The following is a 26,829-nucleotide window of genomic DNA, read 5'->3' on the forward strand; positions in this document are numbered from 1 at the left end:
CTTCAGACACAAAATCAGGCTGCCTTGCAATTCATCTGCAACTTCCCTGGATAAATAACTTTGGTTTGAAGACCCAAAGCACCTTGTGATGTAACACAGAGTGGCCAGTAGGTACCAACCTTTGAGCCGAACTTGCTGTGGTTCTGATCTACCTAAATCCACTTGTGTGGACGTAACCACCTTTCAGGACAGCCTGAGGCAGGAGCTGCCATGATCTCTCTATTCTGGTCATTGTTATTATGAGGTCTGAAAACACATAGGCCTTGTTACCATGTCCATCTGCAAAGCTGGGTAAGCACGATATGTTTTTCCATATCTGAAGCTGTTGGCTGAAGGAAAAATCAGCTATAACTGGCTGTCAAGTTACGCCAACTTGACAGCAATTTGTTATTTATTTCTCAGCATAGCCTCAGTAGAGTGTTAAGCAGATGACTACACATTTCAAATACACTTTTCTCCTTCCAATATATGTACTATTGTAACATATAAAGTTGGGTTTTCATGAGCTTCTTAGTTTCCTAGACCAGAAAGGACAATAAATCAGACAGTTTGGTGCCTTACATACTGCATACAACTAAATTTAAGAAAGATACCACTTGATTAAGCTAAATCCACTGCTTAACTGACCAACAGTTTATTCTGCAAGTGTGAATTGGAAAAATCACAGAATCACAGATTAATTTAGAATGCAAAGGAAGTCAGAAGATCATGTAGTCCATTTCCCTGATGAATGTATGCCCAGCTTAGGTCAATTTCAGCCGATTCCATGAGATCCCAACCCTTCTAGGCTTGTTATCCACTTGTTATGAGCTCTTGGGACAGCGGTGGAATGGCTCTGTGGGAGTTTGCAGGTAGATGGGAATGAACTGTGCCTGTGTGGCAAGAGCTGCTGTCAGCTCTGAACCAACAGACACCAGCTGCAGTAGGTGCTGACTGACTCAGCAAAAATTTATTTTCCAAACTTGTAAACCAGCCTGCAACATTGAAAGAAAGTTCTGCTTCCAATACACCTTGGTTGTTTTCTTGAATTTTAAGAATCCTGAGTGGTGCTTGACTAAAAAGAAGGAAAAAGTTGCCTGCATAATCCAAGGCAAAATTGTTCTACATAATTATTTCCTTGCTGGAGATAAATGCTGGAGATAAATTTCTCTTTATTAGACAAACACTTTGGAAAGATTTTTTCCTAGACTAAACTAATCCATCTCATGAGACAATGTGGAACTTTTCATAGCTCCTATATAGTAACAGTGCTGATTCTGCGCTAAATAACATGTTTAGCAGTTAAGAAAAAAAAAATTGCATTATTTTTAATTTTTGTAGTATGTTCTGTTTTTATTCTTTGTATTTACCCCTCCTTACAAAAACTTCTATTATTGTAGTTTAAAATTTAGTTTTATATTTCTCATTACTATTATTCTCATTAGCTGTCATAAATGGTTCTAGCACATACTTTGTACCACAGTAAAATTTATTTAATTTCTCTTTTGCTTTATGTAGTTATTTATCTTCTAGGTGAAGCTTTAAGATTCTTTGGCAAGTATAACATATTCAAACATTTAATTTTCTCAAGGATTTCTATATTGGGTTTATGTGGCAAGATTTTGCTTGCAGGGGCATGCAGCAAAATGTGTGTGTGCTGCAGGGGTGGTATGAACGTGCCTGAAGTGATAAAGTGAAAAAATGTCAGCTATTAAAAAAGTAGCGTCCTTTGTGGAAGCTATTTCTAAGTCGAGTTCTGTGTTTCATGACTGTGGTTAAGAACTTCCAGAGTCACCAACTGTTTCTTTGTTTCTTCCAGTATGACTTAATCATAATGAGCTCCGTGATTTCACATTATGTTCCCTACTCCTTGAAGTTATCAAAATGCAGTTAGGAGAACTTCTACATCCTTTAGAAGTTTCATCCCAGTGGCAGCAAACTTTCAATTAGGCTTTAAAAAATATATCAATAAATGGACATGAAAGCAAGTGTTTTAGCCTTTCAGTTTACACTGAAGTTGAAGCGTTTGAAGATGTAATGTTTTATAAACAGAATAATAATGGCCCTACTGTCAAACAGTTGATCTGCCGACAGTGTTCAAATATTTGCATTTGTTTCATGTGTGAAAACCAAGTATAGTAAAACTAAATATCTTCTAGTTGCTTTATACTTTGAAAGGCAATGCTGTTTGCAGGGAATGGACACTTAGGGACAAGCTGCTGGGCCGAAGCAAATATCCCTGTAGACCAGTAGCCTGTCATTAAGTGTATCCAGGAAATGGAAGCAGCAGGAATAGGGTGTACATGGACTGTTGCCTAATACTTCTGCAGACTTTTCGCACCTCAGCAATCCTTTTCAGCTCAGGGACTGCCAAAGTCAGTTTCCATGTACTTGGTTAGCCCCAATGTGCTTCTCTTTTGTGAACTGTCCATTCCTCCTTAGAACCAACAGAAACTCTGGCCATCTGCAATGTCTTTTGGCCTGAAGTTCAACAGCTCTGTCACCCAGCACTCATTGCTCTGAAACAGGATCCTATGAGATTAATTTTGGTGGGGGGGAAGGGGGCAGGGTTAATTAGTTCTTGTAGGTCTGTGATTAAAAAGCTGAAGAACTTCTGAGGCATACCCAGCCTTTCTATCACACTCACCATCTTGTACTTTATCATATCCTTGCATGATATCTTTTTCTCTAGCCCGACAGTCCTAGTTTACTTCATGGCTTCTAGGGAAGAAATTGTCCTTTTGGTCAACCTTCAGCTCTTCTCTGAATCTTTTCCAGTCCTAGTTTAAGGTCTGTTTTTTTAACAGGACCAGCACAACAAACAGTAAGCTCAAATTTTAATTCTTTCAACCCTTTTCTATGCCACGTAATACTCTGCTTCTACAAGTAATACTAGAGATTTCAATCTGATTTGTAATCTCTCTGTGTTATATTTCCTCATCTTTAAGGAAGGGATAATATAAAATACTTCTCTGGCAAGATTTTTAAGAAGATGAATGTGATTATTTTACTCTTACTGACATGAGGAACACATTTCATATTTCCTCTGCCCACTGGACCAAAAGACACTCTGTTTAGGAAGTGTCTCAATGGCACAGCACAATGGCATAGTTTAGATCTAAAGACATCTCTGAAATGTAAAACAGAATACAACACAAATCTGGAGGACAACTGACTGGATTTTAGTTCTTGCAGTATGGGACATTAAAAAACGGAGCAGAAGCCCCAGTTATAGATTCCTCCCAGAAAGGCTGGCATGGGACAAAAACTTCTTCATAACTGTTGACTATAATTGCTATAACAATCAGTAAGAATGGATAGTAAAAGCATTTTCTGAAACTAAATTACTAGAAAATCTTCTAGTGTTTTCAGTATGGAGGTATGGAACAGTATGGAAGAGTAACTTCTCATGGCAAAAAATCATGTTAAACCTAATGTTCTATCTATTTTTCAACAACTCTAAGACTGAAACCAAAAAACTAAATAAACCTAACTCAAAGATTGGCTGCATTTGACATCAGATGTGTAGCTTTTGAAATGCTGATATCTTTTTTTCAGGCTACACATGTTAAAATTGAATGAAGAGACATTGTCAGCTTTAATGTATATATGCAACAGCAATGAAGAGCAAGCAGCTGCTGTTGTGGATCCCAGTTACCATAGCAATGCATTCCCATAGACATTTTCAAATTCATTTATAATAACAGTGCCTTTGGTAAACAAGAATGTAAAGTTGCTGATACCATTCATATCGTTTCCTGTATTATGGATTTTAGATGTTTACAATAAAATAACTTCATTATCGGATGGACAGTTCCCACTGAAGGATCATGATAGATAGAGTAAATTATTATTTGAATCAGTAACTTCAGACACAGGAGAACTCCATAGAAGTCCAAGCCAATATCCAAACAATGATATATTAAATTTGGTGCAGTTCTACCAGGTTCATACTTATATAAAATGACACAAAAAGAAGAATAAAGTTCACATGCTCACAATTTCCATGCCGTGAAAATTCTTATTAGTATAATATAAACCAGTCTGATCACAGAGTGGTATGCAGGAAGAAAGAAATAATCCAACCTAAACCCTCCCAGCAGACAAACCTGAAAATCCATGTTAAGCAATGATACTTCTAAATAAAGAGATGTCCGATGCTATATAATACAGGTAGAGCTAATTGAACAACAAATAAAAAAGTTACACATAAAAGCAGCAAGATTCTCCACTGAAAGTAAAGATATGTGTTTATGGTAGAACTATTGTGTAAAGTTCAAAGATGTAAATTAATTATTTCATTGAGAATCTCAAAATTTCCACCAGAAACAAAAGAATTAGATTTCACACAAGGACATAAGAGCTGTCACCTTGTTCTTACACCAATATAAAGAACATACTGCATGAAATCAGGATAAAAATAGATGTTGACTTTAAGGGACAAAGACTATCCTTAATCTGTACTTGAAGATGTGAGGAAAGAGAAAGGAGAACTTGAAAATGCTTTTGCAGCTTTTGATATTCAATTTCAGTGCAATAACCAGGCACTGTCCGATTCATGATGATAAAGCACATTTGCTAGGATGTTGATTCAGCAAAATAATCTATAATGTTGTTCAGCTGCTCAAAGGCTGTAATAGTGAGGCAGAAATTAAAAGGAAGAAGAAATGGAGGAAAAATGCCAGATTACTAAAGGCAAAATTCTACAGAGCCAGTATTTCTGTTATACTGCACCAAATACAGTATGTTATGTGCATAAAAGTCAATACAATTAAAAATTTAATGATTTATAAAAATTGTCATATTGATGCTTTTTTTCATTTTTGATTGCACTCTAAGCAAGAATTAGGATTGAGCACAGACAATTAAAACTCCAATTTACTGCAATTTTTTATTGGTTAAAGAAAGACAGTCCCTTCCACTAGTAAGATTAATAGACTAACTTAATCCGTCTTTTAGGTGTTACTTTTCTAGAAGCACAATATTAATTTCATTTTGTCATCAGTAAGTGGCACAACATAAAACATATTTTCAATCTGTGGAAGGTAGAGCACAGAACAGAAGTTCTGCTACACACCCTCAGAGAATTGCAAACAGTGTCCCTCTGAGTGGGATGGATGGTTGGTTGGATAGATCCTTTACACATTCCAGCCATATATCCAGATTCTTTCAGATATGTACTATTTTCTGCTCAAGGATCAAATCTGAAAGATGTCTGAAGATATTGAATGTTTGTCCCGACCTATGGCTATCCCTCAAACATGAAAAGGGAAAATATTCAGAAATCTCAGGTACGTCTGCTGCAGCCCTTGCTGGGACACCGGCTTCTGAACGATGTGTAATGAAGTCAGCCTGATGCATGTGAACATAAATATGTAAACTCTAGCTTATAAAGGTGCAGAACTTAGAATTGTTCTTCCCAGCATATTTTTCAGACCTGCCTGGCTAAAGGGACAAAGATCCCTATTTTGAAAGTGGCAAAGTGATTTGGTGATTGAGTGTGGGAATGAATGTCTAGACAATTAAAGATACACCAAACTCTTTTGCAGTATCTGCAAGGATTTTGAAATAGCTGCCATTTTGAACAGCTGCTTATTCTGTAGTTTGAAATAAGAGCTCAGAGTGAAGTGCCCTAGTAAGGGAGAGTCTGTTATCAGACCTTTCAGTAGAGCTGCTGGATTATCTTTTCTTTCTAAACTGTTTAAATTCTGAGCAGTTGTTTGCTTTCTCATTATGGAAGCCTGGATCTATTCAAGTCTTCTTTCAAATCAATACACTAATTTAACGTTGTGTAGGATGTCTCTGCAGCTGTAGAGTCTATAATCACCATGAGGCCTCTTGGTATCTCTGAAAACATTGGGAATATATTGTCTGTCCACTTGTATAAAAGGTCTGTGCATAACTCCAACACACCATTGTTATGGGAGATGTGAAAATCCCCACAGAGAGGCAGCAATATTAGGGAATTGTTGGAATGGCCCTTCATACAACACAGCAAACTGAGACCCTGTTGCTGCGCTACAGCCCAGCCCTGTGAGAACCTGCTGCACATCAGAGAATGTCGTGCACTGGCACTCCACTGCTGGCCTGTGTTTGCATCCCAGTCACTGCAAGCTTTGATGAATTACACTGTCATATATAATGAAGTCTTCACAGGAAAACTACTGCAGTTGATTTCGAAGGCTAGTCAGAAGGTGACAACTCTAGAAAGACAGGAAATGCATGCATTATAATGCATTATCTAGTTTATTTTGCATTCCCTTGCACTTTTAAAAGGATCATTCACAAATCAGGCTTTTTATAACTACAGGATATATCTGTCATTCTTTCAGAATTAACCATTTGTTACTCAGTTGGTCCCCCTCCTTTGCTTTTTCTTTCCAACTCTGCCTCAACCTTTTTTATTCCACACATTTTTGTCTTCCAAATGGTTGCATATTCCCTTCAGTCTCCTTTTTCTCTTTACCCAAAATTGGCAAATCTGTGAAACCAAGTTAAAGACACATTGTATAGAAAGGCAGCCTCCACCTTCTCTTATCCCTCACAAACAACCCCCACGGTCTCCAGTGAATGCCAGTGAAACCAGAAATAGCTACAGAGCAAGTTTTCTGATCTGTTTAGAAACAGCAGATTTGTTTATGAGTTTGCAATGTCAAATGCTTTAAGAACACTACATTGTTGTTGAAAGAGTATATTAAACTATTTAAATGATTCTTTGTACTTTAAAATGTTTTCATCTAGTAAAGATTAAAATATTCTGTTCCTGTTCACAAGGATCAAGCTATTTCCGTATAAATGAGCAAATGAGAAAGCTTGAGACATAAGCAATGCAGAAAATAAACATTAATTCAGTATTTGTTTATATTTGGATTTGTTAGTGATTTAATAACATACAGACTAGATATTGTTAGATGAAAAGACCCACTACCAACACGTAAAGACCATGTTTAGCTAGTGAGTTTGGAGTTTCCATGCAGAAAAGAAAGTCAGTTCATCTTTTAGGATCAATTATAATAATTTGAAATATGGCATCAAGCACTACATTCCCTAATGAAGACTTGAATTAAGGGAGAAGATATATACTTACGTGTATACTTATTTCGTAATAAACCCACGGGTTTGTAGACCAGAATTTGCTGATGCAATGTTAAGACCCTACCAAGAGCATTTAACGAGGCATATTGAAACAGATATGGTCAGTGATAAAACGTCAGTATGAGAAATATTTTAAAGTAGACACAGAAATGTCAAAACACAGTAAGTATGTAGGGATGCCAGTACATGCCATATAAAGAAGACAAACGTATGTCCAGAAATCTAGATAATAAGCACCTAATTTTTTGTATAGTGCATATAAAATAACTGGAAATTATGCGGTCTCCTATACTTCTTTCCCAACGACCATATCCCTACTGCACTTCTGGGACTGAACAGGTAAAAAAGTGAGTTACTTCTCACGAAATGAAGGTTGTCTTTAACTTGTGAGAGCATAGTGTCAGACTAGATTAAGACTTTCACCCTTTTTTCTTAATCTTTATTACTCTGTTGTGTGTTCAAGTTTTATAGAATGGTTCTTAGTCTGAGGCACTGCCAGTGACACCACTCACAGGGACGCTGTGGAGGCAGCCTCACAGCACGGCATGTTCCTCAGCACGGTGACTGGACGGTTCTTCCCACCGTACTGGGGATTGGGTGAGTGCATTTCAGAGGATCAGCTGTAGTTGTTCGGACGATAAAACGAGACGCCCGAACCGGCCCTTGCCAGCACTGGGACAGAGAACCGGTCCCGCGGCACCAGCAAACCAAGCTGGGACACGGCGGGACCCGTGAGGGCGGGCGGCGCGCGCCCGCTGCGCTGTGAAGCTGCGGCGGCCGCGAGGGACGGACAGGGACACGGAGGGTGGCGGACACTGCCGGGGCAACACGGGAGTCCCGCGCCGGCCTCGGGCAGGGTGGCTTCCGCGGGCACCGGGCGAGCGCCGCTGCCCCGGGCGGGGTGGGGGGCGGGGGCGGACACGGCGGACAGACACGGTCACACACAAACACGGGCGTACCAACATGGCGGCAGCCAGCGCCAGCCCCGCGCCCCCTCCCACGGCGGCTCGAGAGCCCGGCAGGGCCGGGGGCTGAGGGGGCGGGAAGGGCCCCGCCCCCGGCCCTGGGATGGGGCGGGAAGGGGGCGGGGCCTCACGCGACCGGCCCGCATCACGCGCAGCCAACCGCTGGCGGCCGGCGGTGCTCGCGCTGGGCCCCGCCCCCGGGGCGTGTCCAGCGGCGGGCGGGGGAGGAGCCCCCCGCGGCGGGGGGGGCTCGGCGGCGGCGGGAGCGGCGGCGGCGGCGGAGCCCGAGCCCCTCCCCGGGGGCGGGTCCGCCCGGGCCCGCGCGCTGCAGGCGCCGCCTCCCCTCCCCTGCCCTCCCCCTCCCCGCCGGCCCCTCAGTAACTTGGCCGCCTTTTATCGGGCGGGCGGCGAGGCGGGGAGTTTATTGGAGCCGGAGCCGCGCTGCTGCCGGGGTGGGCAGCGAGCTCGGCGGAGGGCGGGGGGCCCGGCGCGGCCCGGGACGATGCTGCGGCTGGTGTCGCTGAAGTTGGGGCGGCTGTACCGCTACGTGAAGCTGGCGGTGCTGGGCAGCCTGGCGGCGGCGCTGGTGCTGAACACGCACTCGCTGCTGGCCTCGCTGCAGCGCAACGAGCTGTCGGAGCGGCGCTTCCTGCAGCTCAATAAGTGCCCGGCCTGCTGGGGCACCAGCTGGTGCCGCAAGTTCCTCAACGGGCAGCTGCGGCTGGAGAGCTGGGGCCGCCTGCGCCTGCTGGACTTCTTCAACGTGAAGAACGTGTACTTCGCGCGGTACGGGGAGCCCCGCGAGGGCTCCCGCCGCGTCGTGCTCAAGCGCCTGGGCTCGGCGCAGGAGCTCGCCGACATCGACACCAAGATCTGCCGCCGCGCCACCGGCAGGGGCCGCTGCGACCTGCTGCAGGCGCTGCCCGCCACCGAGTTCGCCAGCCTGAACGGCGACGTGCGGCTGCTCACCCCCGGCGCCGTGGAGGGCTGGTCCGACCTGGTGCACTGCCCCTCGCAGCGCCTGCTCGACCGCCTGGTGCGCCGCTACGCCGAGACCAAGGACTCGGGCAGCTTTCTGCTGCGCAACCTGAAAGACTCGGAGCGCATGCAGCTCCTCATCACCCTCGCCTTCAACCCCGAGCCGCTGGTGCTGCAGGTAAGCGCGGCCGGCGGTGCCCGGTTGGGCGCGCTCCCGGCGCTGCCCGTCCCGGCGGGACCCTCGCCGGAATGGCCCTTCCTGACCCGTGTCTGCGGGCTCCCGGACTGCTGGCCCCAAACCCCGCCGGATCGCGGGGGCCGCCGCTGGCTCTGTGCCCGGACTGACTCTCCTGCAGAGATGCCGGCAGCGCGGGCTGAGCAGAGGGTCCCCGGTCCCTGTCTCCGGGCAGGAGGCGTTTCTATAGCTCACTCAGACTGATCAGCTCTCCTCCTTCCTTCCTCCATCAAAGACTGCGTGTGTTTTCCCGATTTGCCGTCCTCGTCAGGTTTTTGATTCCAGCCCCATCCCACTGTGCCGTGGGGTACCGAGCGGCAGCCGCGGTCCCGCAGGAGAGTGCGGGTCAGTGCTGGAGGCTGATGCTCTCTGCTCACTTGTGCCTTTGGCACAGTTCGGTGTGAGCCTGTTCCACAATTCACATATTCCCAGACAGCTGTGGGTGCCCGTGATTCGTTCCTTAGGGTCTCGTTTAAGAGGGAGTGCGTAGAGTCTATGCTGCGATGATGCTGTGCTTTCCTTGTCAGAAACTGACTCATGTGCTATGTCATGTTCTTCATGTGAACTAAATATAGTTAGTACTGGTGAAAATTAGAGATAGGTATTTGTAGCGTATCTGTAGAAAGCAGACCGGCAAATAAATGAACATTGTTCCTTTTACAGCGATTACATGTTCTGTAGCCTTTAATTAGGGATTCTGGTTATGTGCACACGCCTGACATTCGTGCTTTAATATGTTACGTAAATTTTTAGGTAAAAAATGGGTAGGAAACTTCTGTGGCACCAAATCTATTTAGATGGGGAGCTTTGCATTTTGGTTTTTAACATTTTCGAGGGAACTCCCAAGTGTGCCTTTAGCATGTAGATTTGGAATCAGAACTGTTTTGTCTAACTACTGAACTGTCGTTGCCTTTATCCAATGTATGATTAAAATAATATTTGCAAATATACTTTGAAAACATTACCTCATGATTTCTATTAACATCTGCTGTTTCTCTAGTGAGAGGCCAAGAAATGCTCAAAAAGCAGTGCTGCAGGCTTTACCCTCCAGAAAGTTCACCTACTGACTAATTTATAGGAAAAAAACCAAACCAAAACCTAATTACAAATGTGTTTTTCGGTAGTATGCCTTCAGTCTCTCCATGTTTGTTTTTGAAGTGCATTTCCAGTCTGCTTCTCAGCAGACTTGAGGGTACAGTAACTCTCCCATTTTGCTGTGAAGTTGCTCCTGAACACAGTGAGAAAGGAATCTCCACTTAAGAAATAAAATCAAAACTGCTTTGCTCTGCTGAGTATATTCGGAAATTCTCGAGAAGTGATCTGTTTTGGCTGTGTTTCATGCAACTTACTTTTTAGGTTTTGAGCAGTGGTTCTAACATACTGAGTGTAGACCTCGATGGCCAGAGAACAGCTGTGTTTCTTCATAATTCGTTACAGAGAAAGGGTATGGCACTCTTCTGGCATTTACTGTAGTGGGCTGGATCGTAAATGGTGGGTAGTGGGTTGATTAGGAGCCTTGGTTCCTCTCAACTTCTTGGTGAGCTGTAAATGAGTCCTGAGATTGTCAAGGAAATCTATTGAAGAGAAGAAAATCTTGGGTGGACTTGAGCACTCTGCTCAACATTTATCTTAAGGGTACAGCTGAGAGCAGGGCAGGTCAAATTCATGAGAAGTGAGGCAGCCTTTAGCAGTTCAGAGCAAGGTAAAGCAAGTCCGTCACCTTTCAACACATCAAAAGTGTTTCATGGAGTCTTGTGAATGTTGATGTTCAGGCATATCTTGGACAATATTTTTAGGGGAGGTTCAGGCCAGCTTTGTGTGCTTAAACACTCCTACTGGTTTCTCCGGAAGAGTGTTAATTAACTTGGGTATTAGGTACTTGAAGTTTGAAGACTTTTCCTCAGTTAGGGATGAAATATGTAAAATACATGAATCTGTATGAACTCTTCCCATTCCACAGTACTCCAGGTTTAGACTCCATCTGAGAAACATGTAAGGAGCGGGTAATTCTGTGTTCTGCAGCTCTTGCAACTGCAACAGCCAGACACTCTGAGAGGTGGCTACTTTATAGAATTGATAACTGACTGCTGAGAATGTTGTTTGTATTTGTACATAACATTTGTAAAATGTTTTATGGTGTAGTTTCTGCAGTACTGATGAAGGCAGGTGCTGCTATGGGGATGAAACTTGTCAGCTTGTTTTTAAAAATCAGCTTCCAAGAAAGGAGACCTGCATGACGTTTTATGAAGAATCAGATTTTAATTTAAAATAAAGCAATCAATAAATTGATGCATTTAACTCATGCTGTCTGTCACCAGAGGGCACAAGGGAAAATATTGCCTGTTTTTGCCTCGAGCCTTTCATGGAATACTACAGTGAGTGAGCACTGTTATTGATAACAGTTATGGTTTAGAAGTGGCAATAATGTCTTAACTCTTGGTGTACAGAGCATGCAAGTTCTGTGTTGCTTAATTGTGTTATAGACAAATGTAAATAGGGAATTTAGAAGGAATTTAAAGCTTGGTCTTTCATTTGTAATAGAAAATTCACTGTAGTCTTCTACAAGAGCCAGCAATTTGTGGATTATGAGGCTTTTCATCCGAGACTGGGATTTTAGCTCGAAGCCTGTGCGGAGTATGGATTATTCCTGAAGTGGTGTTGCTTGTGAACTGCATCAGCACAAGTGATTTACAGCTTCTGCTGGGAGAATTTTTCAGGCGGGGCTTTAACCCATGGCACGATATTACTGTTCAGGGATTTGTATCAAAAGTATAATATTGCACAGTTTAGTGCAATTACATACTGTAATCCTAACTCACTGTTTGTATTTTTTACAACTTTCTTGTTAACCTTCTTTGTTTGCACTTATTTATTGTGTAGGTGTACTCGGGGATGACCTCAGCCCCTTTTGCCGTTTTACGTTGTTAAGCAAATGGAATGACAACTGCAGTATTGTTCCAAGTACAGTTTACATAGTATTTTATTATCCCCAAAATAATTTTTCTTCTGTTGAATCTTGCTTAACTGCTGACTAATTTAATTCTCTCACAATTTTCATCTGAATTCCTATTTGAACCAAAGAACTTACATGCTAAAGATTTAACTTCTCATAGGTTTGGGTTTTTTTCATCTCCCCTCCCAATAGTTGCTTCCCACAATAAAGATGAACACTTTTAAGTAAAATAAGGTCGCATTTGTGATCAAAATGCTACATCAAAACCAGTATTTCATATAGGTTTGAACAGTTTATTTGGACAAAAGCAACTACAAAACTTGCTGCTGTTTCAACTCATGCATTGATTAACAGAGTATTTCAGATGGGAATCACCTGGAGGATAGGATCTATGCATGGCATCCCACTTCTAACTTAATATGATGATGCTGTGCAACAAACACTTGAAAAGATAGGTTGCCTGAAGTTGCTCTAGGAAGCAACAGAAAAATTGAAAAAATAACTTGGAATAGAGACTGAGTGCAGTTTGACTGTTCACTCTGTAGAATTCATAGAACCATTCTGGATGTAAGCATGCTGATCTATCCTTGTCCTGTGACTTTCTATAAACCACCCAGCTTCTAGTTTGTCTTGTAAAATACACAGAGTGGAGAAAGTTTTTGCAGTACTTTCAGTGGTGATATCTACTTAAATAGTGGAGATTATTCAACTTTATCAAGTAACTTGGTTGATTTTTATCTTCACTTGCAAGTTGGAACATAAACTTAATAGAACTGAAATGTGTGATACCTCATTTTTCATAGAGCTCCTGCACTGATCCCTGTCAGCCTCCAGATTTCCTCTTTGGAGGCGCTGTGGCAGTCTCCTGACAGTTTTGGGTAACAGTTCCTGAGCTGCTGCTGTTGTGCCACTGTCTCTGCCTTGCTGTGAGCCATGGTGTGCAACCACACGTTGTCTGGCACATTTTGCCAGTGGCAAAGTTTAAAGCTTTGTACTTAAACACAAAAAGCCAGCAATGCCCCAAATTCTTATTCTCAGAATTGGAGAAAGTGCAATGTGACTCAAGACTGCTGAAATAAGAAATTGTTTCTAGATAAGAAAACTGTTTTTCAGTAAGGTGGTTGTATTTCTCCAAAGATCTTATGCTTCCCTGAAAAGACAGTTTATGTCTGTACTGGCAAAACTGAAATACAGGATTTATAAATTGTTTTGGCAGAAGTATATCTAGAGCTGGTCTTGTTACCCTCAGTCTTGCCTTGGTGTTGGCTGTTGTGTTGCTTCACAGTATTGCCAGGTGCCATATGAAAATGTCAGTTGAGTTTGCTTTGTTTTCAGAGTGTTGTGGTTTAACCCCAGCTGGGAACTCAGCCCCACGCACTGGGATGGGGGGGAGAATTGGGAGAGTAGAAGTGAGAAAATTTGTGGGTTGAGACCAAGACAGTTTAGTAAGGAAACCAAAGCCAAACAAGGGATTAATTCAGTGATTCCTATGGGTGGGCAGGTACTTAGTCATTGCTGGGACAGCAGGGCTCAATCACATGGAATGATGACTTGGGAAGACAAATGCTGTCACTCTGGATGTGTGTCCCCCTCCTTTATTCTCCTTCCCCCAGCTTCACATGCTGATCGTGATGCCACATGGAATAGAATATCCCTTGGATCAGCTGGGGTCACCTGTCCTGGCTGTGTCCCCTCCCAGCTTTTTGTGCACCCCATTCCCTGGCTGGTGGGGTGTGGAGCAGAAAAGGCCTTGGCTCTGTGGGACCATTGCTCAGCAATGATCAAAACATCCCTGAACTGCCAATGCCATTTCCACACAAATCCAAAACACAGACCCATACCAGCTACTATGGAAAAAATTAGACCAGCACACAAAGCAAACTTGAAATTTGCACACATACTTTGCAATTAAAATAAAATGCTTGCATGTAATGAAGATTTTTCAAGCTATAGAAGGTATCTGTCGATTAAATCCAGAGCGCCTTAATGCAACTTTGTCTTAAGCTGTAGCTTTTAACAGCCTGTTTAAATGAACATTCTTCAAAGAATGATGGTGAGCATTTGTGTCTTGTATGTAAATTGCAAGTTTCGAGGACTTTTATTTCTCTGACTCCAAAGAAATGCCAGTCTCTATGTGCCAAATAGCAGTATTTCTGCATTTTTAATAGACTGTGTAAATCATTGCCCCTCCCTCAGATGTGATTTTAGCTTTCTAAATGCTTAAGCTTAATGAGATTTTCTTACAACTTCTGATGATTCTTATTCCTTGTGGGGAAAAAACAAAACAAACCAAACAGCTGTATCGCTATTCCTAGTATAATTACTCTGCATGAACAGTCTGTGGCCACATAACCTAAAATTCTTCTGGTTTCTCTACATGTCATCCTTGGGTTTTCTGTTTGGTTTTGTTACGGGAAGAGCAGTAGTTGACATCTGGTAAACATATATTAAAACTTTAACTGATAAATTTGAAACAATTTCTTGCACAGAATTCCCTCAAAGTAGTAATTTGGCCAAATGTTCCACAGAATCTTTTTGCTGATCCATACATAAGAAGTAAATGGGCAAATTCCTCTTTTCTATTTTTTATACACACTCTTCTAATCATAAGCTATTTTCTGTAGTTCTGTTCTAAATACACTTTTAGAATGGCAAGTCAGTTTTAATATTTGGTACCCTTTAAACCTTCTTCATTGATGAATTTGGTGTTTCTGTTCCATAATTCTTTATGCCATAAGCCAAGTAGCAGATTTAAGGTGGTTATCTGCAGTACCTGACGTGCCCCTGGGTGGACTGGAGTTATTTAAGTCCTGGCTCGTACAGATACTAGGATTCTAATAGACCGAATTTCCACTGTGAACTTTTAAAAGGAATGAAAAACTGTTCTTTGTTGAATTAAAATTGAGTAGCCTCATGTTACAAGAATGTTTCACTGATGTGGTTTTATTGAAAACTGAAGAATCATTTTTTTGCAGTGACATATGACTGTACATACTAAACCAGAACTGGCTTGTACTTGTCATGTTAACTGTCATATTTAATTATGTTCCTTGAGTTATCAAAACTGTTTTCATCCTTCTTTTGTAGTATAGGTTCCCTAGAGTGAAAACATGTAGGGTGAATTATAAGGGATATTTCAAAATAGTCTAGAAATTCTTGAAGTTATTGTGGGGTGTATATTATGATGAATGGCTGTCTGAATTTAAAGGCTGTTGGGAAGTCACTATACAGACTTAGACATTCTCTTGAGAAAGTCTCACTCTTGCAGTTTTTAGTGGCAGAAACAAGTCTGGAACCTTGCAATACCAATGTTGTTCTGGTATGTCAGATGTGTAGGGGGAGTTGCGGTTTACTTTCCTGAATTAAGTAATTGAGGTTTTGTTTTAGACTCCAGTTTTGCAAAGTAATTTTAAAAATAAGGCCATCTCTGCAAGGACTCCTTTATAGTGATACATTCCAGGCTCATTACTGATGAGCAATAAATACACAGTGAATATTTCCATCTGTTGAAAATTTAATCTGAAAAAAACTTTTATGAACTGCAAACCAATTTGAACAGGTGACAGCCAATAATGACATTAAATTTGCATTACTATGCCTCTCGAGTTTAATCATTGTTCATTAATTTATTCAGAAAAGAGGCATATCTCTGCTGATATTCTGAAATGCAAGTTCTACAGCTGAAGTGTTCATCTTTAACAACTGAGTATTTAGAGTTTTGTGTATTTTTGTTCTGTAGTGTGTCAGTTAACCCTAGTGTGAGCTTCTTGTCGGCGTGAATTGTATATAGTAACTGGTTGAAATGTAGTCAAACTTGAACAAAAGTCAGATAAATTAAAAAAACATGGTTTCAATGGGAACACCAATATCTGGAGTACTCAATGAAATCCGCTGTTCACGCTGTGTGCGTAGGCTATGTGTGTGTAACTTCTGTGGGAGTTCTAGGTAAATGTCAAATGGTGTGGCATGTAGTTGAGAATTACATGGTTTTCATTGTACTCACTAGCATTCAAAAAAACATTTGAACACGTATCTTCCAGAATGCAGATCAATTCCTGACAAAAGGAGGCATCTGTGTTTAGACTGTGCTTTGTAACTCCTTTGATCCGAGAAACATCATTGTAAAATCTGCTCTCCAGCTCTTCATGGTTCCAGAGCTTTGCTTATTTGCCTTGGTGACTAATACAAGTGCTACTTTTGTTTACACTGCAGGATCAGCAGTACTCTGGGAAAGAACTAACTTTCCTTCTGAGGAAAAACATGTAATTTGAATTCCCCTTGCCCTGCCCCTTTGTGCCTGGGCAGATGCAGTTCAGCAGGATGATTTAGTGAAGGTGTCAGGGAGAGAGTCATTTTGCCATGAAGTTCCTCAGGGTCCTACAGAGACAAGTCCCCGTTCTGCTTGTGTGTGTTTTTTAAAATGTCATCACATAGACAGTTTAGCTCTTTATTTGGGCAGATTTTGTCTGGGGTGTTTTTTCTGAGCTGGAACTCATTTTATGCAAACATTGGAGGTGACAAATAATACAGCATCTTCTGGGATAGTTTTGAAAATGAAAAGCATCTTTTTTTTACAGTAGAACAAAAATGTAAGTTATTACTTAAACTGGCATGGCTTTTTGGTGTTGATTATGAGGATGAATTATATGCTTTATTATGATAAACTAATATTCTTTTAAGTGTTTAATTGAAAGGGGATTTGTGTTACTGCAGAATACAATAGGCCTTATCAGCTTCAAGCTGGTGAGTCTTCACTGCCTGATCTAATTCACAGCTCTGAACAAAAAGCAGTGGCACATTTGTGTATCTTCTCAGGTATAGACAGATGGAAGTGAGGAAGACAAATGCACTGATAGTGTTTTGTGCTTCAGTGAAGTGATAAATTTGCTATGTGAATTCTTAATATTTATTCTGAGACTACAGTGTATTTTTCAAAGGCATAAATGCAGTATTATTCTTTCAGGAGCTGCATGTACACTGTCTCTTTGACAGGGTTTGTTTAGGTTTTTAAGTCTTGGTTAGATATCTTGGATCTATACTAATTAGAGCGAGGAAAATATGTTTTGGGGATGTATCACTGGGAATGGAGGTAGCAGAAGTTTTTGGCATCTTTACTGTTTTCTATCTTTCAGAAGATGATGCATACAGAATACAGAAAGATAATGTTACTGAGGGGAGGCTTTCTAAGCTACCTGTTTTCAGATTTCCATATGCATTACTTCATTTAAAAATACTTTAAAAAGTTTATCTATGGTTTCCATGGCATTTGTGTGGATGTTCACAGATAAAATGTAAGTGGGTGCATCAGAATCAGATTATTTTGTCAAACAGCTGTTTCTGGTTTTGAACAAGAGCTTAGTTTTTACCTTGATTGTCAAATGTAGGTTTTGAAGTCTGTAAATAGCATATTCAAGTACCAAATTATCTAATTAAACATGCAGAGTACTCAAATAAAACCTAAAATAAAGTTTAGTGTTATTCCCCAGAAATCAGATTCTTAACAGCAATTTAAGAAGCTTTTTGTTTCTAAATGCACTCATTCATGGAAAATGTATTTATTAATTATATAAATTTGTTTTCATTTCTTACTGGCTTTCAAAATTTTGATACATGAACCAAAAAATCCTTGTCAAGTTAGCTGCAGTTTCCTCTTAGAAAACAGCTTTCAAAATAGAATAGTACAAAAAGTTACAAATCGCTGCTTGCAAAGACAAGAGATCTGCACTTCAATTAATATTCTTGTCAAATTCACCAAGTGAATATAAAAACTACTGAATGAGGCACTTGTACATATTTTTATCCCCTTCTTCTGCTACTGACTTGGGTAATGAAGTGTAGATATGGCTGTTACATGCCAGTTGGAAGGGAGCCAAAGCAGAGCTGTTGTTTGTACATGTGCAGATGTTGGCAGGATTCCCTGCACTCCTGTTGTCAAAAGATGTTTTTATTGCCACAGTGTTATAAATATATCTGTTACAGCATGGCATGCAGATATTCTACTGGTAACATGAAGGTGTGCACTTCTGAATAAAACAAACTGCTCCTAGAATTTATTTTCCGTAATGAAATTCAGTGTACGCAGTGCAGGAAGCATAATAGATGTGTTTGGAAGATCAGTGTCTAAGACTGTACTTTGAAAATCAGTTTCATCCTTCACATAAATCCCTGCTGTTGCTGGAAAGGAGAAGTCCTCTTAGCTTCTTCCCTCTTCTGCAAGCTGTTGAGGCCTTCTCTTTTCCTCTCTGCAGTTCATCCTAGCTTGAGGTGGTGATGTGATATGGATCAGGATCTGATCCAAGCGAGCACCAGCCTGGCAAGTACCAGCCTTGCTTTCCTAATGATGTGCAGGGGATTGAAATGAGTGTGCTTATAGGGTTGTGAGGGAGGGACCCCTTTGCTTCCAATGGTAGCACATCTTTTGCCAGTTCAACTGTTTGTGGTTGAATTTGTGTTTGAAAAGAAAGGCCAAGTCATAAGCAGGGCAGGGTTGGAACATAGAGAAGGAGAACTGTGGAAAATAAAAGGAGTGGGGTGGTCCAAAGTAATATATAAATAAAAATATTTAAGCATAATTGAATTGAGTGCTGATAAAATGCAGCAATATAAAAATATCATGCACAGTTGGTGAAATTTTGTGTGTATCAGGAAATGTAATCAGTTGACTTCTCCAATTTAAAGAGAAGTTCATATGATGTAAAACAATTTCATTTGATGGACAGCAGCTTTTACTTCTTGTTTTGTCTTGGTCCAGGACTGAATGCAGTCACAATAAATGCCCATGAAATAGCTCTTTGGTGATATTTTTTGATGCCACAGCTATGTTTTGTTGTATAGTATGATCAGAATGAGCAAGGAACAATGAATTAGCACATACTTGGCTGTTGCAAGGGTATTTTGTTAACCACAGAACAAGTGGAAAAAAAAAACCCAAAACCTTCTTAACTGTGGAATGTGACACTTGACCCTAACTGGTGGCTATTTGGCTGTACTTCTGCCTTCATTAATTGCCCTTAGTCATGCAGGTAAATAAGCCTGAAGGCTGGATAATGCCTTCCCTATTGCATGGTAGATTTAGTTACTGAGAGAGTTTTAGTTCTGCTGAGTTACGTGTATCACAGCTTGCAAATACCATAGTGCTCTCAAACTTGTCAAATTAGTTTGTATTATCCTCAGGGTTTATCACAACCTGTTTTGCTTATGTGATAAAAATAAAGTTGAAGTTCAGAAATGGAGACATGTCAAAAAACTTTGAACCTACTCTGTTGTTAACATGCCTCTGATGCCCTTTTACCCAGCCAAGAAAGGTGGTTCTTTGTAATGACTGGTAAACATGGTTACTTATCCAGAATTTGTCTTCTAAAGTTTGCCACCTTAGAGAGCAGCTTCATGGCTTTTGCCATAAAAATGGCAAACATTATCAATTATGTTTATTAATTATGATTTTGGTATCTTCAGGTGTACTATATAGACAAGGTTGGTTATGTTAGGCACCTCTTCCCTGCATGGTCTTGTAGTTCAGACCTCTTCTTCGTGGTGTGTTTTCTTTCAGTCTCTTTCCCCATTTGACAGTAAATGTTTTCTGCCATCATGGATTCCAGAAGGTATAAAGCTTTCCTTCGTCCTCCAACCCTGCATGCTCATGTTCACCCCAGCTGTGGTAAAACCTTTGCTACATCATTACTGCAGAATTGATCATGAGTGGTGTCTGGTGACACCATAGCAAAGCAGAACAGGAGGAAGGAGCATGGGCACATGGGGGGGTCTCCTAAGAGTGAAAATTGGTGTACACCATATTCTTAGAGTGCTAACTTCTATGCATTTGGGGTCTCTTAAATCAGTGCATTTTAGTTTCTTCCTGCTGTGTTCCTATTCAGCATCCCTCTGTAGTTTGGAGGGTGCATTTCTAATAAGTGTGTGTCTGTTCATATTGAAGTCTTGGGGCACATTCAGCACAACTGAATTAGGAAAACCATGCTGGTGTGTTGTGGCTTGTTTTGTAATTGCTTGTAGTGTGTCATTTCTGTTTAGTCTCTTACGATAACTTCCAAAAAAAGTACTGTTGAAGACAGATTTTACTGTTGATATAAGTGTTATGTGGCTGTGTGTAATAAACACAAAGGATCTATGTAGCAATTAATCAAGACATAAACTATTGGGGTATACTAGAAAATTAAGAAACCTCAAAGGAATCCCGTTAACTGGAAAAACGGAAGGAGTGGTGGTAGAGAGAAGGAGACGCCACTTAGTAGAGTTTTGGGTTTTTTTCAGATTATTAAAAGAACTGGTTTTAATTAAAAGGTCAGATACAAAAATCTTTTGATGAAAAATATACTTGCATTACTACAACAGATGTGTAATAAAACACCAAGATAAAAAGTTGGTGAAATTGTGTGTGTAAACGTATGTGAGTGTGTGTGTGTATGGATGGAAAGGTGGATATGGGCTATGTATTGCTTCAGGTCATCCAACTTTTTCCCTGTGTTAGTCCAGCAAGGCTTCTTGATTGCATAAATACATTCTGTATTGTTTTTCCTTTCCCTTCAAAACTTAGAAATATGTGAATTATTGTGTTGATGGATATTTGCAGCTTTCTCTTCTAAGTTTTATTGAAAAGTCTTTTAAAAGCTAAGCTGTTTCGTATTAATTAAAATTTTAAATTATTTTTATATACAGAGTTTTCCATCTGATGAGGGCTGGCCATTTGCAAAGTACTTGGGAGCATGTGGAAGAATGGTGGCTGTCAACTACGTGGGAGAAGAGCTGTGGAGTTACTTCAATGCACCATGGGAGAAACGAGTGGATCTGGCCTGGCAACTAATGGAAATAGCTGAGCAGCTGACAAATAATGACTTTGAATTTGCACTCTACCTCCTTGATGTCAGCTTCGACAACTTTGCAGTGGGACCAAGAGATGGGAAAGTTATCATTGTAGATGCAGAAAACGTTCTGGTAGCAGACAAAAGGTTGATCAGACAAAGTAAGTGTTTGCTTTCATTCCCTTCACCTGGTGTGTCTCACTTCATTCTCTGCAATGTTTAAAGTATGTGTGGTTGCTAAATACATATTTTGTTTGCTTTACAACTAGACCACTAATTAACAAACAAATTGGCTTTCTTCTGCAATTAGACTGCTAATTAGCTTGACCAATTTGTCAGTTTCATGAACTGTTGAGCATACCTGGATGCTGTTAATTACTGGAAGAGAGGGTGTTGGCACTGGGTGTATTTGAACAGGTGGATGGACAGATAGATAAGGAGCCTGGCTGTCTTGTCCACCTTAGCTAAGACAGAGAGGGTTTTCTTTGTTTTTTCCAGGCACCTATCTAACAATGGAAGTCCTGGAATTCTACTTTCTGTGAATGACAAACACTGCCTGCTTTGCCTTGGTCCCATAGCCTGACTTTGCTTCCCGTTGGTTCCCTGTAATAATGGAACTGAAGGAATGGGTAATTCTAGTGCTGTTTCCAAATCAATTTTCTTTGTCAGCTGTAAAAGGTCAAAGCAGTGGCATCACATAGGTTTATATTCTTTTTGAGCTTATAAGGAAATCTAAGGGCTGGAGACATAGAACATGAAACTCTGGATTCTGCAGAAGTTCATGGCACTTAGCAAGGCCAAGTGATTCTAGTTTGCTTTGGATGAATGGATTTTATAAATTTTGCAAATAGGCTTTGTATATTGTGCTGCACAATTCACTTTTTTAGACTGTTTTTCTATCCACACACTTTTCTGTAAGGAAGTGTGTTTTGGGGTTGCTTGGTTTGGTTTTTTTCTTAGATTTATTATATATTCTGAAGCAGCTTAGATTAAAACTATGAGTCTACTAAGGGAACATTTTAATATATTGAATATCCAGTAAATTTACTGTGGAACCCTTTCCTTTCCATTCCTTTCTTTTCTGTTCCTTTCCCTCCCTCTTAAAATATTACTGAAGGGTGCCATTTTTGGAGCATGTCTGAATTGCTCAGGCAGAAAGATGTCCAGGTGAGCTCTGAAAACGTTCATACATATGTGGAATAGGAGTGAGTGGCTTCTTGCAGAACGTGAATGCTGCAAGTGTCACATCTCTTGTCCCAGCAACACTTGGTGTGATTTATGATTTAACAAACAAGAACACCAGAAAACAAAAGAGGACGCGAGAGAATTCTTAGTCTTTGTATAAACTTGTGTTGCAGTTGATATTTAATACTGATTTCATGGATCTTTTGGAAAGTTCCATTAGACAATCTCTGTCCAGAGTGATCTATTCACCTGTGTAGATATTTCAATATGTACCTTCTGTCCAGATGCACTGTACAGTAATACCTAATTGTATTCTGTGTGGGATATCATATTTGAGTTTGCTGAAGCCCTTTTTTCCCATTCTCCTTTGCTGGCTTTTTTTTCCACATTGAATTTACAGTTAATTCTACAGATCTTACATCTTGTTTTTATAGTTTCAGTTGTCATCTTTCGGTACTCTTTTTTTCCTAAACTGACTCTCAGTGTGCTGTCAATGAGAAGACCAGTAGTCAGCTCAGAGACTAGCCAAGTACAGATTAATTTTCCTTTGTACCTCACACTACTAAGAGACATCTGCAGAGCTATGGGACTCTATGATAAGGATGTCTTCTCAAAGGTGGCAGTAGTCTGTAAACTTAAGATGAAAGTTTTCTAACAAAATGTAGTAAGAACTGAGGAGAGCTCACACTTAGTAACCTTTCAAGTGTTATTACTGCATGAGGTATTTTATGTACATCAGGTTTTATGTTAAAGAAAACTGACAAGGAGAAGGGTTTTTACATGTATATAAATGCCATTTGCCTTGTTGAATTTTACTTTTTTCAAAGATTTTAAGTTATGTATTTGGTTTTTTATATACTTTCTGGTTACTGCCATGTTGAAAGTAAGATAGAAGATACAGTTGCAGAAGTTTATAACAATTACTTTGCAATGCTGTTTTAGTCTTTGGTAGACCACTTGCCACCACTAGTTTCCAGGGCAACTGGAGAATCCAAATCTGTGTTGCTAAAACAAATTGTGTTGCTTGTTTGTTTTTCTCTGAGCTTTGGCTCTGGATTGTTCTCTTGTACTTGCTCATGCTACATTTTTTCCTCTGGGTATGTGTGAATGTAGATTTCATGTGTTTACTTTGCTGCTTTTTTTCCTGCCCTCTCTTTGCTATCTCTTTTGCCCTCTTTCTTTCTTTCTTTCCCTTATTTTTAATTTTGCCAGGACCATTTCAGAAGAAGGATGTATCAGAATGTCAGATGCAGTTTTAGGCTCGAACATTTCCGAGTTTATCTAAACAAAACTGGTTTGTAATTTCAATATTACCAGTTTTCCGTGTATTGAGCTTCTGACTGTATTCAGACACACATATGCTCTTTCCTCCCCTCTCTCACTTGTTTTACTGTCTCCTTGTATTTCACAGATAAACCTGAGAACTGGGACGTGTGGTACGAGAGCAAGTTTGATGACTGTGATAAAGAAGCTTGTCTGTCCTTCTCTAAAGAGATTCTTTGTGCTCGTGTCACTGTGGACCACAACTATTACGCCATTTGTCAGAACCTTTTGTCCAGACATGCCACGTGGCGGGGCACCTCGGGGGGGCTCCTGCACGACCCCCCAGCTGAGATTGCCAAAGATGGGCGTCTGGAGGCCCTGCTGGATGAGTGTGCCAACCCAAAGAAGAGATATGGTCGATTCCAAGCCGCCAAGGAGCTCCGGGAGTACCTTGCACAACTCAGTAACAACGTGAGGTAGTCCACAGTGAAACTCTTCTGCAACACTGGCTAAAACGCTATTGCAAAGACACATAGAAAACAGAAGTTTGGGATTCCTGTGTTAAAAAGAGAGAATAAAAAATCCTAGTTTATCAGTTTTCTAAATACTGTAAAAAGAATTTTATGGTGTTACAATGTTCCTTTGCAAACAAACAAGGTACTTACTGAATTAAAACTTGAGCTACTATTGACTGTCCTCCCTAACTGTTTAAAAGGGAGTAGGTCACAAAAGACTGTGATAGCTTAATTGACAGCTCGTGTGTCAAAGGGTACTTTACATAGAACTGCATTAGTGTCACAGTTTTGTGAAACTGATGTTCTTACTTGGAAAGTCAAGTTAGACTGGTGGCCTGTTTTAAAGGCCTTTTTCCTGACATCGTCTCATTTTTGTGTTTGTTTAAACACCTTGAAGTGGCATTTACATCCAGGTAAATCTAGCTGTCTGCATTGTTTCAAGCTGAACAGGCTTTCATGTTAATGCCATGCACAACATTCCTACTGTGAGTGCAGGATTCCAGAGTTTACTGTCTGATTTTAGGGGGTTTTACACTGTATTTTACTATGCTTAGACATTGTGGTTTGTTTTTTTAAGATCATCATAAGCTCAAATCTCACTTGAACTAACATTAATGTCTTCTGTGGTTCTGCCATTGGAAATATCACTTAATGTAACTGTTGTACAAAACTTACCCTTCATGCCAGTATATGTACATGGCTCTTTAACAGGAAATCATGGTATGAACAAACTCTAATTTTGAACAGAGATAATTTGAAAATTGGAAAGACACTACAATAAAAAGAGATGTGTTAATTTAAATTGGGGATACAAGAATGATAAAAAATAAAAAATCACTAGTCTGGTGTAGTTTAAGTATAAGCCAAAGAAAATGGTTTTGTTCATTAGTTTTTGAACATGTAGTAAACAAAGAATGCTATACTGTAGTGAAGCTAATAATTTTCACATTTCAGATTTTGATGGTCCTTGGTTCTCTGAAGTACTTCTGAAACTGTGTACTTAAGTGAGAGAAAACCCTAATTTGAATAATAATGTCAAGCAAGTTAGCAGTTTGTTTTACATCCTTCCCAAGAGTGTTGAATGGAATTTTCTGAATATTCATCCTTTGGTTTACCAGTAAGCTGTGCTCACTCTAGGTACCTTTTCTTGAGCTAAGTTTGACTATTCCCAGTACAGTTGAAATTGACTTGTTGAGGTTTGTGTAAATATGGAGTTGTTCTCATAAATCACAGTTTTTATAAAAGCCTCAGTTACTGCTACAAGAACTCACCTGAAAGCTTGCTCCTCAGATTTTTGTTTTTGCTTTTTTATTACAGCTACTATGCTTCATTTTCCTAAAATCTTGTTCATACAAAGATACTCTTAGGAAATGTGTGCATATTACTTCTAGTAACAGTAATGAAGGAGATTAATATTTCTTAAGTGTGTGTATAAAACACTATTTTGTACAAGCTAAACTCAATTCTGAGCAAGGTAAAGTGTGCTACTTCTGAGAGCAGAGCTGCTCTGCCTCCTGCACTGCATTGAAGCCTGATGGAAGTTGTTCTGCCAGTGAGGAAAATGGCAAACTCACTGAGTTGCCCTCCTTTCTCAAAGCTCAGAGTGGAGTCACACAGGGATGCAGAATGCTCTTTGATTTCCTAGGTCACTGTATTTTGAGGGCAGAGTTTAATGGTGAACATGGTGGTGGTGCTGGGTTGCTGGTTGACTTGATGATCTTAAAAGTCTTTTCCAACTTTAAAGATTCTATGATTTAGGATATTTTAGAATTGGAAATTCTCACTCTAATGTCATCATTGCCTTTGTAGTCTTAATTTGTTCCCAGTCCCTTGTCTTTTTTTCTGAAGTTAGAATGCCCAGTGCAGTTTTAATTTCTCCCCTCATTTGAACAGTTTGATGTGCTTGTTCTGGCATAAGCTGTTGGAGAACGTTCATGTTACTGTTCTTCATAAGATCCACTTATTTGAAGAAGATAGACTAACCCTCTGACTAGGTACTACCACCCTACCATAAAAGCCTTGACTTACCACTACAGTTGATTTTTAAACATCTACCACATTTCCCAAGGGGAGAGTGGACTATGATTGTTAAAGTTGTGAAAGAAACAAACACTGCCAGTTTTGGTTACTACTTGAGACAGTTCTGTAACTGTCAGAATGTTCTCTTAGATTTTCTTTGGGGTTTAGTCCCTCCAGAAACAAGTTACTAAAGCCACTTGTAAAAGGAGCTTGGAAGTTAAAGGAAAATAAACCCCCTAAACCCTCACTACAACAAAATCACTACAGGGAAAACATTGTGGAGAGCAATAAATCTTGTTCCATTTGCACCTGTCAGATATTTATTGTACAATAACAATTTATATTTTTAGTCATTGCCCATTATTATTGATGAACATGGTGAAATATTTTTGAATGAGATGTTTGGGATTTGTATGTGCATTAAAATTGTCCTTTTGTACTGTAAGTTACTGTTTGTTTGGAATATTTTATCAAAACTGTCTCCCTGTGCCTTTATATTACAAGAAAGTTGTTTCTGCAACTTCTAACGATATTAATAAAGAATACTTTAAGAACCTCATCTCAGCTATTCATTTTCAGATCAGTAAGTCTTTTAGGATTGACTGAGTCTTAAGATTGTCTTAGTCTAGGATGCATTAAAATATACATGGAAGCAGTTTTTGTAGTGTTCCAGAATGCACCATCAGCAGAAGGGACAGATAGGAACCTTTTGTTCCCTCCTCCTTTCTAGTTTGAAGCCAAGTACGAGTGTTCTGTCAGGACCCTTGGTTTCACCGTCCCCTCTGGGGCTCTGTCCCTGCCCTGAGGAGCCTTGGCTGGATGCAGG

At 40.3% G+C, this 26,829-nt stretch overlaps 1 protein-coding gene across 1 annotated transcript; it reads left to right on the top strand.

The window, feature by feature from the left end:
* The first annotated feature begins 8,424 nt into the window (after window positions 1-8,424).
* DIPK2A (divergent protein kinase domain 2A) lies at window positions 8,425-26,562 on the top strand. The gene is made up of 3 exons (XM_015638240.3): window positions 8,425-9,195; window positions 20,879-21,182; window positions 23,618-26,562. The coding sequence occupies exons 1-3, from the start codon at window positions 8,542-8,544 to the stop codon at window positions 23,947-23,949; spliced, it is 1,290 nt and encodes a 429-aa protein (XP_015493726.1). The 5' UTR covers window positions 8,425-8,541; the 3' UTR covers window positions 23,950-26,562.
* The last annotated feature ends 267 nt before the right edge of the window (window positions 26,563-26,829 follow it).

Source organism: Parus major, chromosome 9 (genome assembly GCF_001522545.3).
Source record: "Parus major isolate Abel chromosome 9, Parus_major1.1, whole genome shotgun sequence".
Classification (NCBI taxonomy): domain Eukaryota; kingdom Metazoa; phylum Chordata; class Aves; order Passeriformes; family Paridae; genus Parus; species Parus major.